A 14,647-nucleotide genomic window follows, 5' to 3' on the forward strand; every position below is an offset into this window, starting at 1 on the left:
TCGTGACCTATTGGAGTTGGGTTAGGTTGAAAATTATTATATCGCGTTGTCGATGTGTGCCTGGCCGGTCAGTTGTATGACCCTCGATCCGTATTCCGATCGTAATTATACGAAAGAACATTATTGTACCGTGGGATACTATGTTTTACAGTACCGTGTGTATACCTGTGCTTTCGTACTACGGAACTACGAATCAGAACCAAGTGGTGGTACGTCCGATTCTCCACGAAATTCTTCTTCGCGATCCTTTATGTTCTGTATATTGGACGGATAAAAGTGTCTCTCAAGTGATTTGGGTAATTACAGCGTAACATCAATTAACCGGGTCCGGTTTATCCAGGATGAGGATTAAGCGAGCTTGGTGAGAAATATTTTTATGCTTCTTTTACTTTTGAAGATCCATTTTAACCGAAGTAAATTGACTACAAGCATTATACTCAACGAGTCTGTCGTGTGTGTAAAACAGTGCATTCTGACCGATAGATGATCGAAGATTTTACTTTGCTGAGTAGCAATAATTCACAATTATCCATACCTAATGGGGTATGAATTACAGTCTACTCAGGCTTCTAAGATTCAGCAGAACCGTCACAATTTCATAAATGTCGTAATGGAAAATAATTTTACTACGTATGAAAATGGTACATCTTTTATGTCGTGATGAAATTTCACTTTATCGTGGTGCAAGTTTCAAACTTTCAATATCTGAATACATGGTGAATTTTTGAATTCCTGTGATCGATACAGATGTGAGTTTCGGTGTACAGCGTAAAAGATGGATACATTAGATGTAGCAAACTAATGCATACGACTAGCATCAAGACAGATATTCGATGACTTAAGTGACGGCTGCGTCGCCCTACCGAGCTTCAACCGTACCTTACCGTAATGTTCCATTTCAAACTCAAAATAATTACGGAAGGAACTGTTGATTACAATCGGTTAGATGTACAAGAAGAAATCGCATTTTTTTTTTGCCATGATTATGACGCCCAAAAACAGTACCGCACTAAATTCCTTAAATCTTAAGTGAATGCAAAAAATCCGAATATATATGGGGTATTCCACGTCAAATAGAACGGCCTGACCCATTTTTATCCGATTACCTTTTCACACAGTCAAAGTATACATTAAAAGGATGAACTTTGAATTCTTTCAGATTTTTTCGACACATGATTTCTTCGCGACAGTTCATCGAATAAATTGATTTCAACAATGTTTGATATTTCACGGCTATAGTAGCTTAAAACCTGGACGACATTTGAACAAATTCCCTCGCAAAAATTTTAGGTTCCCTTGCGAACTTCGCGAGAGTATTTTTTCGGATTTTTCGTACCCCGTTTCAGTGTAGTTTTGATACAAAATGCGCGCAAATTATTCGTAACTGAAAAGAGCCCTGATCGAATTGGCTACAATTTGTAACACCGCGTGCCTTCTGCAATGCGAAAGGTTGTCTGAAAACTTCATAGTGGGCGGTGCAATTGTTGCGGTGCAAATGTATCAACAAATATTCACACAGTGGCGAGAATTCGGTTCAAAGTTCGCGGCTCGTCAAGCGATTTGCCTACCCTGCCCACTCGAGCGCGATCGTCAATTGTTACGCGTGTTGTTTATAACAGTCGACGACTCTTTCTTGAGGAGCGTACTTCAGTCTGTCATTTATCGCGATTCCTGACACTTTACGTGATTTCCCTACCGCCGGACAACATTGTTGAAGCACATTCATCCAAGGTAAGAATTCAACGACGTGTCGCGTATCGTAATGCCGACTGTATAACTTTCACCGTCGTTACCGTCACGTTACGGTACGAATGGATGAGAAGTCTCACAGTTCCATGTAAACTGTTGCTTGTAACTTTTCAACTACTTTTCCGCCCACTACGAAACTTATAGACAATCTTTCGTATCGAAAAAGATATGCTGTTTAAGGATTTCGGCCAATTCGATTCGGGCACTATTTTGTTACAGAAGATTTTCCAACATTTTTCATCAAAACTATACCTACTTTGAAGGGGCACGAAAAATTACTCAAAATTATTCTTAGAACTTTCATACAAAGATTCCAAACTTTTGCGTAGGAACTTTTTCCATATGTTATCTGAAATTCAAGATATGTCAACTCGAAAAAATGAGAAATCGTAACAAGCTGATTTTGCGACTAGCTGTTGTAAGAAAGTGCTTGGTCAGGAAAATCTGAAAAAATTCCGTTTCGATGCTTTCAATACAAACTTCGAGTGAGTAAAAGGACGAAAACGTGAAGAGTGGTCAGGCAAAAAATCTCGTTTTTTCGTTCGACTTGACATGGAATCCCCCATATATAGTGAACAACTAACCTTAACACAATCCACACATATTTCCACATTCATCGCTGATATATGTTCATAAAAAGATTTTTCATGTTATTCATTTTAGAGTATCCTAATAATCACTGCAAAGACCAACTCCATTCGTTATTGTACTTTTTGATAATCATAACAAATGGAGCTCTACTTAATAATTTTGGGTTTCACATCGAGGATTTTGAATACTTTCAAAGTGCGACCCAAGCCTTGCGGGGCGGTGAAGCAGTCACTCAACGTGACGAATTATAGTAATGCAACGTCCGAATGAGGACGAAAAACTGAACAAAGTATGTATATGAATAATTCCCGTGCGGTTAGGTTTGTGGTTTCGACGCTTTGCGCACGCGCCGTCGTTTCTCCTTTGACTGTCTGCCCAGCCGCGACGCTACGCAACGCGACGAAACGACGGCTGATCCTATTTAACCGATAATTATTTAATCCCACCGTCATGCTGTCGGAAGCCCTTAATGTGACGCAATTATTGCGAATAATAACCCTTACAATGAAAACAATTACACAGGTCTGCGAAAGAATATTTTTTTTCAGCTGTATGGGACGTTCTCGGTAATTATTATGTTTTCGAGTACGCTGAATCCTAAAATGACTTCACGTTTTAGCAAAAAGAAGACAATTGTAATCAAACTGAATCCGTATTTGTATCATATTTTCTTGTTATTCGATCGAAATTCATAGGTTGTTTAAAAGATAACAGTTTTACCAGAACTTTCCAGCAACTGTAAGAAATGAAATTTTTTCTCAATGTATCGAATAAATTGCGCCCAACGAGTATATTCAGTTTTTCTTTTAGCCGTAAAGAGAGTTGACTATGATTCACTCGATTTAAATGAACTTCAGAATCAGATACCACGTACCTACTTCGTAAACGAAAATCCTTTCCGCGGTTGATATTCTTTGTACACATTCCGGTTCCCGTACCACGACCACTCGCATCATAAAAATCGTTTTCGCCTCGTCGAATTTTTTTACCCTGCAGAAATTTCACTCCCAAAGACAGTTGAGCCTCCTCGAGTCCTCTGAAATTGTTCCGAAGTATCGGATAAAATAATTTTCCGATGCTCGAACGTATAAAATGACTAAAAATACAGGAAAAAGCCGTAACGCCGCGTCTCGTCCCCCCCCCCCCCCCTCTTATGACGCTGCATTGCACCTGGCGCTTACGTCGGTGTGCTGCAACTGCAGCAGCAAGGTTGTTGTCTCCGTTGTTCTCAATTCTCTCGCTGCGTTATTCCTACCTGCGGCCGACCGGCCGTAACACATGGCGTTTTCGGCATGTGCTTGCGAGGAAGGCCGCTTCAGCCGAGGAGGATCTTCTCCTCCGATGCACCGTGGAAGAACTGCATAGCTGGATACAAAAGCCTTTCGTAACGGGCACCGCGCGAGCCCCAAACTCGGCGTGTATAAGCAATAGACACGCTCGAATCGTGTAAACAGTATACACTCAATATCCTAGGAGAGTCTGTTGGCCTGTTAGGAAACAGTGCTGTTTACTTCCTCCGAACGTTTTCTACCCTAATTGGATGGGAAAGGTTGATCTGACGGGCTTTTCAGCGTCCTCCGTGACTGTGATTGAAAATCGAATTTTTTTGAAATATGATGAGTTCGTAACACGTGAACGTTAAAAATAATTCGTGAAAAGAAAATTGCGGAATAATTGAAACAATTTTGTTTAATTTTTTTTTTTTTTTTTCACGTGTACAGCTGTAGTATGAAACGCCTTAAACTTACACTCAAGTTTGCCGTATTATGATGATAATTTATGCTACCGAGACGCTAACCAAGTTCGTTAATCAGCCAGCCAGTCTCAAGTTCAGCTATTACACGATCCGCTTATAGATCTAATATGCACTATAGGTATAACGTGAGTTGATAGAGAAACCAGCTCGTATGAGGCACAAAGTTGTTCGAGGCTCACACGTAAGTTAGCTATATCCGTACTTATAAACCGCTTGATCAACCCGTACGGGGTGTCGTAAAATCGTTTGAAATCAAGTGGACTGTTATATTATAAATTCAGAACTGCCTGAGGATTCAAATATAGATATTACATTTTATTAGGAGGATTTATGCTGCGGATGTGAGTGTGACACTAACTCTTACACTGCACGCGGGGGTCAAGAAGACCCCGCGACATGTCCATCGCATTATTCCATGTGAAAAACATCCAAATCGATCGAATTTGATGCAGGAAAAATAATGAAATATCGTAAAAATCGTTTATTCATTTTTTCACAAAAATTCAACCCCACGCGTTGAAATGAATATTTTTTTTTTTTGTGAAATATCTTGAGAGTTACTCATTGAATTTCCAGCTAAAAATGTTGAAAATTCAGTGAGTTATGATTTTTAAAATAGAATGATCCATTTTCCGGTATATTGTTGTTTTATGAATCTTTTCTTTTTCCATATTCAAAGTTAGAGGTGTGCAACGTAAGGGTTAAGGATCACGAAGATTATAGTACATTATGTACATACATTCTCGGAATTATCCGACGGCAAATGTAAACTGTGATTGCAGTTCTTACCGACGTAACAAAGAAATGCAGACAAAGTGCAGAACGACTCGTCAGAAAACAGCAGTCTTGATAACACTTACAAATACGAGACGACGATATCGTTCCGCATTGGCCGCATCGCTGCTGTATGAGATCGTCTGACGCGGGATAAGAATCGTTAACTATACGTGTATAGTATATTATACATATACATATATACCTGGCTTCGTAACACGATAGAGAGAAAATCACAATGGTTTCTATTGACAAGTGATTGATCGTGTCTGCCGGGAAGGTTATAAAAGCAGCAGGGCTGTTCGGAAGATCGGGATACATGTACATGTGTAGAAAAAGTGCTGGCAACACACGAGAGAGTCGTACGAAGATTTTCCTAGTTCGTTTTTTCGTTTCTATTCACGCTATTTATTTTCGGTATTATTTTGCTTTTAAATCGATTTTAAATTCACTGTAGCACGTGCCGTAGCGTATGAGACTACAAATTTGTACGCCTGAACCACTTTTTTATATTCATCTCTGCTTGTAAGGTAAAAGATAACAAAATTTGACAGCGCAGCACTGATACAAGGACGTCGTCGACACAAGACCGACAACGTTGAATAGTCAATGAGGAAAGATAGAATAAACGTTATGTACAGTAAATGACCGCTTTAGAATTCACACTCGCAGTGATTGGCTGCGCAAAGATAATTCCATGTTGAAATCATAACGTAGCATATGTCAAAGGTATACATATACATGCTTCTTCTGCAACTGCAGGTAATTCACTGGTGAAAACAGTTAACCTGCACTGCTTGCGGGTTTATAAGAAGCAGGATATGAAGTTGTCGGGAATGAAATGATAGATGAGTGTTTCGATCGATTTCCAAGGAACTTTGGAAGCTTGATTTCAACTCACGCGATTTCCAAAAATCTAACAAACTCCTCATTTCTTATATACGGATTGGAAGTTGCAAACGGTTGACTGACAGCAGTTCTTCGTAAGCGAACAATTCTTCTTTCTCCGGTATACGGATGCAGGAAAAACGTGTTTCATCGTAAAAAATGATAAAAGAGAAGCTCGTACCTATGTGGCGCAATTGAATGTGTATTGGGGTGTCCGTTATTTACCAATTTGGTTTTTGACTTTGCAGCGCCCCTAAAATTTTTAGTTCGTGACCTGAAAAAAATATCAGACCCATATAAGCCCTTGATATTGATATCGAACCCTGCCGCAAAGACGATACATTTCCCATTTAAATAATACGGGGTTTTGGCACGTTTTACAATTAATTGTCTTGTTTCTATGCCAGTTCATATATGGCAATGGCAAACAAGTATTTTTGTAGAAAATTGAACGCTCTGCAAAAACTTTCTCTTAACTTTTTTCGATAAATTTACTTGCTCAAAAGTTATTTAAGATCAAAGTTGATTCAACACTCTCACCAAGCACGAAAGTCAAAAACAGTATGTCATTCAAATTGTAAGTGAATATAAAAAGAAATTTCCAAATTTCACTAAGAAATGTTTAATAAAATAAATTGTGTTCATTAATGTATTAAAAATTTATAAATCCTGTCACATTTTTTCAAATAAAGTGCAAAATTTTAAGAGCAACTCAGAGTGTAAATTAAATTTTCTGGTTATCGGAATATTTAACACTAATTTGACTTATAATACAGTTGAAATGAGATATTTTTTGCAATAAACAATTAATTTTTACATAAATAATGACAATTTTTCGGTCAAAATAATTAAAAAAACGAATAAATTATTTTTAGTTTAACTTTGAGCTTAAATAACTTTTCAGCAAGTAAATTTATCGAAAAAAGTCAAGAGAAAGTTTTTGCAGAGCGTTCAATTTTCTACAAAAATACTTGTTTGTCATTGCCACATATGAACTGGCAATGAAACAAAAAAATTAATTGTAAAACGTGCCAAAACCCCATGTTATTTAAATGGGAAATGTATCGTCTTTGTGGCAGGGTTCGATATCAATATCAAGGGCTTGTATGGGTCTGATATTTTTTTCAGGTCACGAACTAAAAATTCTAGGGGCGCTGCAAAGTCAAAAACCAAATTGGTAAATAACGGACACCCTAATGTGCATACCTATGACATCGGCGAATCTGTGTATACGTTATACGCTGTGAACGTGTTACCACCAGGCACCCTTCGAGAACTCCTCCGCACGTCAATTTTTTACACGATAGATTATGATCGTTAAGTAAACCGAACGCCACTTACGTTTCACGTGTAATCAAACCCCTGCTCTCCCTCAATAAGGCGTATCTCGATGCTCGGAACACAGTTTTCCTCCTCGCGACGAGGTGCGGAGACGCCCGGAGGGGCTGCGCTTGTAATCACTGTAATTTCGACCCCTAGAGAGTTCGGATTTTTTGGCGGTTGATGTGTACCCACTGCGCATTTCCGTCGACGACGAAGCTACACTGCGTCGTGTGCGTTTTCGAAATTCGTAAGTCGCGACCGACAATTATTTAAACAGCAATGCCGCCTTATCGTCACCATCGGATTATTCCTCGACACAATTCGAACTGTACGAACTGGTAATGCAAACTTTTCGAATCTCTGATTTTATCGCGATCCATTCGCTTCAAGAGCTTTCCACGCCAACTCGACCAATGATTTTCCCTCCACATTCTTGATTCGCTTCACGATTTTTCATGCGATTCTACGGTCTCAAAACAGGTCTCTTGAATTTTTTCAGATTTTTCCCTCCTGCCGTTGATTTTCTGTCATCATTCAAACCCGTCTAAAAATTGATTTTTTGTTTAATTGTTTGAAATGAATTAATTGAATCAAAAATTTTTAGACGGATTTGAATAATCACAGAAAATTAACGGTTGGAGGGAAAAATCTGAAAAAAATTCAGGTCTCCTTTTTTTGAGATCGTAAAATCGTATGAAAAATCACTAAGCGAATCGATAATGGTCAGGGAAAATAATTGGTCAGGTTGACACCGAGAGCCCGGTATACATGTACCGAAAATCTACCTCTTTCATAAATGATGTAGGACGCTACGCGTTGATAGAGAAGACGAGCCCACGTCAGGCGAGCATTATACCTTTACCTCTCCTGCCTACCCCGTGAATCTCACCCATGAACGTCGCAACCAAGGCTCGTGAAAATATAAACTATGGGTTTATAATTGACCGTTTAATTGTCGGCTTGCTTCTTTTGCGGAGCGAGATTTAATATACGCGCCGAGGTCTGCCGCTGCAGCAGCGCAGTGGAAGTGCAGGATGAGTGACCGGATGACCGACAGCGAGAGAGAGAGAGAGAGAGAGAGAGAGAGAGAAAAGAACGAAAGCGATAGCGAACGCCGTAGGATAAAAAGAACAAACTGTTTTTATTTTATCTCTCTCTTTCTTTACCTCTTTTTTTTTCGTTGCTTTTACAATGGCGAACGTAAGGTTAGATCCCGACGGACCTGTCAGACTTTTATCCGATTCAGAAGCCCTGAGTGCACATTAGGGTGGTTGACGAATTATTGCCGCCTCGCCTCCCCCCGAATCAACTTCAAATAATTCAAAAACAATCGCCTCATTTTTTCATATTTTTACCTCAACTCTAAGATAGTCCCCGATTTACGATCGAAGTTTCTCGTGGAAATAAAATGGGAAAAACTTTTTTTCTCATTTTATTGTAAGAGTAACGATGTTCTAAAAAATTTGTAAATGCGAGGTCTTGGTCGGCATTAGTGCTGCTGTCTGGAAAAAATACACACCGTCATATCAGGCGATTTAGATGAATTGCACTTCCTCTGAATAAACAAAAAAAGTCGGATTCCGAGGGTGTACAATTCGTGGAGATTGGATGGTATGACGCATATTTTTTTCAAATAGCAGCAATAATGCCGAGACTAAGTCCTCGCCGTTACAGATTTTTTTGAACATTGATACTGTTGCGATAAAACTTGAAAAAAAGTTTTTACCGCGTTATTTCCTTCGATCGCAAAGCGGGCTATTTTAGAGTTGAGGTATAAATCTGAAAAAATTCCAGAAATGTGAAGTTTGCATTGATAAGCTTGAATGCTGCGTTAATACATACCTAGTACCTACAGTTTGTCTTTAGATCGATAAATGAAACATCGAAGCTTGCACATATTCACAAACGTAAGGTCATAAAATTTTTCTCATAAAAATCCGCAAACGGAAACTAATATAAAAAAAAAAAATTATTAGAAATTCAAATTTACAACACGTAACCTAAAATGTCAATGTATAGTTCCACATAAAGAGACTTCTGGATATTCAACGAACGCGTATTATTGGTTTGTCTCTACCCATACCAGGCATCGATGAATTTGAACCCACATAGACGGATTTCTGAAATCTGAAACGCCGGCAAGTTTGGTTCTACCGATCGGATGTTTCGCAAACGCGTGCAGATTGCAAATAAAACCGTACTCGCTTAACGTACCTAGCCTATTTTGAAGAAATCACGAATCACACCCACAAAGGATACCCGATCCTGTCAGGTAAACCCTGCGAATCCCGCATGTTTTCCGAATCGGAAGCATCGACTATACGTGCAATCTGTGACGTTTTCCGAAATCGTAGTAAAAACGAGGACGCGTTGAACAACTCACCGGCATAGGCGGATGAAGTCCTCGGAGTCCTGCCGGATTGTTCCATTTCCGATGCCTCGGATACTGCGTCCTGTAGTTATTATTATGATTGTTGTTGTAGGTGAGCGAGTTCGTCGTTGGCGGCGACATCAGCGAAGCGGTTTGGAATCCGGGATAAGAAACGGGGTTGTTGTTCACTTGGTGATAATTGGTGTTGAAACGATGTTGATAACTCTCGTTTGACAGCGGTCTGCCCCTAAAGTTTTGATGATGCTGCTGCTGCTGAGGCGTCGGGTTTTGATGCACGTTAATCTGCGTAGCGCCGCCGTGAAAATTGTTCATACTTTTGTTAGGCTGTACGTGTTGACCGCGAAACGGTGAAACCGCAGCGGCGGCGGCGGCAGCCGCGTAAAAGTTCTGGAAGTTGAAATTCGGCACCTTGTTGGGTCCGACGACCGGAAACGGTGGGTGATGGTAGCCGGGATGAGTTTGGTGATATTGAGGCTTGAGAAAGTCGGCGCTATTTATAACTTTGGCGAAGGACGTCGGAGGCGCCGATTCGGCATCGGGAACCGTCTTCTGGATCGAGAATTCCGCCGTCGCCTCGCATCCCTCTCTGGCTTCCGCCTTCACGGCAACCTCGACGACACTTTCCGCATCCTCGGCTTCCATTTTCACTTTAACGTCGCTACCCCCGCGCGAGGAATTATCGCGAAGAACGTCTCCAACGTCGTCGTTGTTAAACGGCACAAAATCATTCCGGCTTTTCTTTTCCAGATTTATCGGAACCCCCTGGTTCTCGTAGCCTCCAACGCTGCCTTGTTGCATACCGCACGATTAGATACAACTACTCGGTAACAACACGATCATCGCCGACATTTTTTCACGCGTGTTACACCTACCCGCATCTACAAATCGCAGGGTATAAAACTCGCGAATATCGAAGAAAAACGCTTCCAAGTATCATTCATGTCGTAAATAAATTACCACCCCGCTCGTGGTTGGAAAAACTTGTTTTTGTTTATTTAACAATATCGCGATACATATCCGGGGTGAATTTCGGTCCGCGGAATTGGGACGCGGCCCAATGGGGGAGGGGGGGAGGGCGGGTTGGAGGGGGCAGGTAGCGAGCGGCAGGTGGTAGGGAGAAAGGGCGGCGTGACAGTTTCCCTGTCACGTGTCCCCGACCTTAGGCTCCGCCTACGAGTCCGATTTTCCCTTCGCGGTATCCTCGCTCGCGTATCACTTGCCGCAGTGATCGTAGACGGCGACGACGTGCCCCGTGTGTCCCAGGACCACGAAAGATTCCAGAATTCTCGCAGGCTTGAGGTAATTCAAGAGAGGTGGGCGAGGGGCGAGGGAGGGAGATTATCGCTGCTCAGCTTTTGTCGCAGGAACGACGGTGACTGTAATCGATTCACGTTAGACGTCACGTTTCGACGTATTCGTGGATCAATGTTAATACTTCGCACAAACACACATTATATACATATATATATATTATACAATTTTAAAACATCACTGGTATACGTTATGTACATGTATACGTATCGTACGTAACACACTCGGGGAGGGAACTTGCGACGAACCGGCGTTTGTCGGGAATTTTTCGTTTTATCCGCGTGCCGAGCGGTTTAACGTTGTTTCAGGCTGCGCGACTCCGCGCGAACGGAATAAGACTGCGGTAGACGTGAGGAGAGGGCGAGACGCGGTTACACGTTGATTCAAACTCGGAGGGTAAGGAGGTGTTCGAATCGAGAGACGGTCGACGCGTACCGGTCATGACTGCGACGGGGTTAATTAGATCGTTAATCGGCGTGTATAATCCATCGAACGTGGGGCGCCCACCGGTGAAGGAGCCAGTCCCGTTCAGCTGGTTCGCGTATACGAGCTTATCCACGCAGCTTGAAACTCGGAGCCGAGGTGCGCGGCCACTGCCACAAACGACGAGCCGAGCCGAGGACACCCGAACATTCACGATCGGCCGAAGGAAGGAGCGGACGCCGAGCGCCGCTGCCTTCAGGCCGGTCCACTTCACCTTTTACGATCCACTACCTTGTACTGTTGAGATGTACGTACGTTAGACGCTGCGAGAACCGACGCGCCGCGTATCGGATCCCGCATGGACACGATCCGCGTTATGTGCGAAGGGATATTGGGAGATGAAACGGAGAATGAAAGGGAGCCTTGTGCCACCGTTTCACTGACGAAACGTCGGATAGGTGAATAGCCGAGCATGACAGCGCATCCGAGGAGGATGAAAGCAGGGCTTCTCTCATCGCTGGGTTATTTTTGAGAGAGAGAGAGAGAGAGAGACGTGTCGAGGGATGTATTGCACGATGATCGTATCGGGCGAAAGAATCTGAAAATTAAAAATAAGGAACCTAGCCGCGAATAGAAAGACAATTTTCTAGTCTTTAATAAGTAATAATCAGCGTATCTGTAATACTGTGTGTAACGTATTTGGCCAATCGATCGAGTCAAATAATACCAGGCTAATATTTTCGGTTGGTAATTCGATCCGATACACCAGATATCGTTCGACATTAACGATGACATCTTTATCAATCTGAATGCTGCTGGTTGTGAATGATGAGAGTGAAGAGTAGATTGATATCATGGAACCTGCGTATGCATAAGTATCATAAATAACGAATGATTCTTGTAACAAAGTCCCTAACAAATACTGTACATGAGGTATTGGAAGATTGTAAATTCTCTTTCAAAGATCGGTGTTAGGTACAACGATTGTGGAAATATCTTTACAATCGCGCTATCGATTATACAGAAAATCGTGTGCAGTATATTCGAACTTCACATTGGCGGCTAGCATCGCGTATAACATGCGGCACCGACTTTATTCCGAGCAAAGTAAATATTTTTATTTCTCATACAAGGGGGCGGATCGTTATTAGCATTATATAACCCTGTTTACCCGCAGTCCAGCTGCCCAGCTGTCTACCACGCCAGACAAGAACGAATAAGTTCGCTCCGACCTGCATACATGCATTCGAGCTCGCATTATTTGCGGTAATGTGACACCGTCGAATTATATCGATTCGTTATTCATAGTCGTATTTAATTTACATCGACGAGTAGGCCGTGATAATCTCAATTCCAAGAATAATTTTTTTTTCCTAAACCGACAAATTCTAATGGCGAATTTCCATCAATTTACGATGACAGAATTACGTATGCCATGGTCAAGTTTCGTTGTCAAATGATCCCTGGGCGCATCATTCGCACGACTCCGATGGGCGGTGTCACCACACGGGGACAGATTCGGCCAATCAGCGTTTGGAAGGCGTGGATCACGTTCGGGGGACACCCGAGGCACACGGTTGGGGACACCGACGACAGCCGCTCCGCTGTCGCGGCTTGGACTACCGATGGTGGGGGAGTCGCAGGGGAATCAGGGGAAGTCGGCGACCCGGGTGGGGGCATCGACACGCCCATTTGGCGCTGTGGTGGGGACCGAGCGATCCGAGCTCGCGTCAAATGCCCCTTTGGTCGCTCACGCTGCCGTCTGTCTGCCTGCCTGCGCGTTTTGCGTCGCCTTACGCAGCGGGCGAGCATCCGAGCTCGCGCCGAAATATCGAGGCATGCCCGAGCTCGCGCTGCGTATGACGCGCGACGTTGATTTCGTACAGAGCCGAGTTTCCTCGTCGCTTGGATCGACGATGATCGGCAGATAATTTTGACGATCGTGAAAATGAAATTCGAGGTGCATGCGACGTCGTACAGCTGATGTAGAACCTTAATATTGATATTACGACGCGGTTATTAATTATTGTCGTATTACAGCGGGCTTCGAACAGCCTTGCGGAAAGTGAAAGTTTGTTTTAACAGCACCTGCATTTATTTCCGCGGAGAATCTCGACGCGTCGCCTTCGCAGCTCGATCTTGGTTTCGTACCGCTTGCATTTCCAGCATACTTACCTCTGGCCGACGTCTGACGCTGCACTTTGAAACGGCACAAGCGTAGGTAACGCGAGTTTCAGAGGCTTGAGCACTCAGCCAGCTGTAAGAGTCGTTTGTTTTTGGGAAATGCTTGTATATTATACGTTTATAGGAAAATGTAGGTACGCTTGGGATGTGCAGTTTCGTTGTAATTGACTGTGTCGAAAACTGGTTCGGTTTGTATGCTTATCCTTATCGAAGTCACAACTGCGAATTTCACGCCGTTCTCGTTGCGAATAGTTGATGTAAGACTCGGGCTACAAAATTTTGTTTGTCCCAATTATTAATTAAAAATTAGCGCGTAGCTCGTAACTTCTAACCTACTGTGTAGTACAGCTTTCATAATTCGAATGTTTTATTGGTGATATTCTTTTTCTGTAGAATTTTAAATGTCTGTAGGTGTACGTATTGATCTTGGTATGATTCAATTTTTGTAATCGAAATTTGAACTTCAGTATTTTCTAGTGACAATTCGGGATAGCAGCGTTTTGGATCGCATTTCGAAATGGCACGATGTACATTTGATAGGGTATGGATGCATCGTTCTTGGCTAATGTACATTGATCCATTTGTGCCAATACCGATCGCATGCAAATGAGAACGTGGCCGTAAATAGTACAAAACTTCTTAATCAACTTCGATCATTGCTAAAATTACTTTTTAAATAATTGATTACGAAAGAATTGCCTTCAATGTTGTAATTCCCTTGTCTGCAGGTTATATTTTCGCAATGAATTTATTAATTGGAGGAAACACATGTAATAATGGAAAAATGTGAAACATTACACAAGAATCGCAATGGATGTGGAATGCAGTGTTCCTTCTACCATACCTTATGTCAATATTTACTCAGTAAATGTGATTAGAAAATATTGAAAATTTTTGAAAACTTGAAACTTGAAAAAATAAGTAGGTACTCAAATAATTAAAACTGAGAATTTCGCCGTTTTTTCATAGCCGTTGACCGCCGTTCGGTTCGGCGTCGTTCGCTGCGGTGTAAATGGCGTAATGCGCGTACTTGCACAAGAAAGCACGTGAGAATATTAATTCGTAGCGGTTCGGCGCGCATCGCCGCCGTTCGCAGCGGTATATAAGTGTGCATTGACCCTAATCAGATACAACTGAATCCTGGCGCGATAGGTATACTTATACATATATACCTGTGATCGATGGAACAATATAAGTGTACTTACTTGTGTAACTTACATCAGCTTTCGATTGCTCATTATTTCTAGAACGGCCAA

At 42.0% G+C, this 14,647-nt stretch overlaps 1 protein-coding gene across 2 annotated transcripts in view; it reads right to left on the reverse strand.

The window, feature by feature from the left end:
- LOC124304039 (uncharacterized) overlaps positions 1-11,459 on the reverse strand; it is a 261,121-nt gene extending 249,662 nt beyond the window's left edge. For both annotated transcript variants that reach the window (XM_046761976.1, XM_046761977.1), the window contains exon 1: positions 9,465-11,459. In XM_046761976.1, coding sequence (XP_046617932.1) covers positions 9,465-10,271 — 807 coding nt within the window. In that variant the 5' untranslated portion in view covers positions 10,272-11,459. The remainder of the gene's footprint in view (positions 1-9,464) is intronic.
- Positions 11,460-14,647: the final 3,188 nt, after the last annotated feature.

This window comes from Neodiprion virginianus, chromosome 4 (genome assembly GCF_021901495.1).
Source record: "Neodiprion virginianus isolate iyNeoVirg1 chromosome 4, iyNeoVirg1.1, whole genome shotgun sequence".
NCBI lineage: Eukaryota > Metazoa > Arthropoda > Insecta > Hymenoptera > Diprionidae > Neodiprion > Neodiprion virginianus.